Source organism: Crocuta crocuta, unplaced genomic scaffold (assembly GCF_008692635.1).
Source record: "Crocuta crocuta isolate KB4526 unplaced genomic scaffold, BGI_CrCroc_1.0 scaffold312, whole genome shotgun sequence".
NCBI classification, from domain to species: domain Eukaryota; kingdom Metazoa; phylum Chordata; class Mammalia; order Carnivora; family Hyaenidae; genus Crocuta; species Crocuta crocuta.
This window is the reverse complement of record NW_027527378.1, coordinates 1,650,423-1,653,094: the sequence shown is the minus strand read 5'-3', so window position 1 is coordinate 1,653,094 and position 2,672 is coordinate 1,650,423. Positions and strand designations below refer to the sequence as shown.

The 2,672-nt window shown below is 34.6% G+C and overlaps 1 protein-coding gene across 1 annotated transcript in view; it reads left to right on the top strand.

The window, feature by feature from the left end:
- Positions 1-2,672, top strand: part of RPS6KA3 (ribosomal protein S6 kinase A3) — an 89,811-nt gene that overhangs the window by 65,839 nt on the left and 21,300 nt on the right. Inside the window, 3 exon segments of the mRNA XM_077769680.1 lie at positions 762-850; positions 913-953; positions 1,114-1,216. Of these exon segments, the coding sequence (XP_077625806.1) occupies positions 762-850; positions 913-953; positions 1,114-1,216 (233 nt within the window).

Genomic DNA, 2,672 nt, shown 5'->3' with positions numbered 1-2,672 from the left:
AAGATTATGGACTAAAATTCTATTAAGTGTTCATACAAAAACCTATACACGGATATTCAGCATCTTTGTGGTAACCCAAAACTGGACAGAGTCCAGGTGCCCTTCCACATGTAAATGGATAAACGAAGTGTGGTCCATCCATGCCATGGAATACTATTCAACAACTAAACGGAATGATTTATTGATATATGCAACAACTTGGTTGAATCTCAGGAAATTTATGCTGAGTGAAAAAAAGGTTACATGCTTTATGATTCCACTTACATAACATTCTTAAAATGACAAAATTATACAAATGTAGAATAGATTTGTGATTGCCAGAGGTTAGGAATTGGAGAGGGAGGGAGGCCGGTATAATCATAAAGGGACAGTGTGAGGTAACCTGATAGTGATTAACTGTTCAGTGTCTTTACTATGGTCGTGGATACAGGAGCCTATACTTGTAATACAATGGCAAAGGACTAAACTTACATGTACACATACACACACACACAGTGAGTGCAGTTAAAACTAGAGACATCTAAATGAGATCAGTTGATTGCATTAATGTCAATATTCTGGTTGTGATAGTATACTCTAGTTTTATAAGACATTACCAATTGGGGAAAAACTGGGTAAAGGGTACACAGGATCTGTCTGTATTATTTCTTACAACTTAGTATAAATCCACACTTATATTAAAATGAAAAGATTAAAAGTTTAAAAAATAAAATACAGATACCTCCAAAAATAAAATGTTATTATGTGGATTTATTATTTAGAGCCAAACTTGGGATGCCACAGTTTTTGAGTCCCGAAGCCCAGAGTCTTTTACGAATGCTTTTCAAACGAAATCCTGCAAACAGATTAGGTAAAATTTGTAATTAATTTGTTTCTTTTGTGTGTTTGTTGATATTTGGGATTTTTTGGCAGGGGGAGGTGGATACTTGTTTTTGTTGTGGAATTATGACAGGGCAAATATTAAAAGCAAAGGCTAAATAAACTATATATTCCTCCTTGAAATAAAAATATGATTTAATCAAAAATTTTAAACCATTTAATNGAATGAAAATGTGCTTGATTTTTTTTTTTTTAATAATTAACGCATATCTAAGTCTCTCCTTTTTCCTCTAGAAACTGTACAGAAGAGAAATCCATCCACCTTTTAAACCTGCAACTGGCAGGCCCGAAGATACTTTCTATTTTGATCCTGAGTTTACTGCAAAAACTCCCAAAGGTAAGGCGAAAGTGTGAAAACTCAAATGTTAAGACTGTATATACGTATATAACTCTTTATGCTATCCTTACACCTCCTCTTCCTCCCATTTCCCTCCTGTAGTAACTAGGTAATTAGAACATCCTTTACAATATTTGATAGCAGTTAAGATCCTTGTTAAACCTTATAGCAAATTATGGGGGCACCTGGGTGACTCAATCAGTTGAACATCCAACTTTTGATTTTGGCTCAATTCATGATCCCAGGGTTGTGGGATCGAACCCCCCAGCAAGCTCTGTGCTGAGTGTGGAACCTGTTTAAGATTCTCTGTCTTTTAGCAAATTATGTTGTGCCTTAAACTTTAGTACTATTTATGTGAAAAAAATTACTTGGTTGTGCTTTTATATACCTGTAGCTGTTTTTACTTGAAATACTATTCAGTATGGATACTGCTCTTTAAAACTCTAATATTAGGTACAATTCTGCAAGTACTTGTCAAGTTTAAATCCAAAATATAGCTTAAACTTTATATGAGATATGATCATTTCAAAATAATTCAGGAGCACCTGGGTGGCTCAGTCGGTTGAGCTTCTGATTCTTGATTTCAGCTCAGGTCATGATCCCATGGTTCGTGAGTTCCAGCCCCACATCAGGCTCTGTACTGACAGCGTGGATTCTGCTTGAGATTCTCTGTCTCCCTTTCTCTCTGCTGCCCCCCTGCTTGTGCATGCTCTTTCTCCGCGCGCGCGCGCTCGCTCTCTCTCTCAAAAATAAATAGACATTTTAAAAATGATTCATATCCTGTCATGCCTTATCCTAGAATTACATTAACAATGACTATTACAGAGAAATTATCTTTGAAATGGTAATCTATATTTATTAGTATGTGTATACACATAAGGGTGTGTTCTGCACTCTAATACTCCCTCATTTAGGTGTACCACACCCCAGGTTTATCACTGACAAGCATATAAATAAAAAGTATGCTTATGTGTATTTTCCATAGAGCACATCATTCAAACCTTGCTATAAAACTTTCCAGTCAGTATCCTCATAATTTGTGTTACGCATTGATGGATGTTTATTATTTTTATAAGACAGTCTTAGAAGTTTGAATTAATACATGACCAAAATTTTATCAAAAACATAAACAGTGATATGCATAGAATTGATGATAGATGGTAATGTTTTACTTTGCTTTCTCATTACAATGTGTCCTGATAGAGGAAAAATCTCAGAATACTGTGCAATTCTGTATTGTGTTCAGCCCAGATAGTTAGCAGAAGTCTTCATTAGAATATTGTCACATTGATGTAAAATCCACTAAACAATATTTATTGGTGAGAATATCAAGCTGATGTTAAAAAAGAACTTTATGCAGAGTTGATGTTTTAAGTAGATTTGCCTATTTGGTTTTTGCCCTTAGCCTTTAGAATATGATGATAAATATTAGTATGCTTAATTCTGTATTTATGAG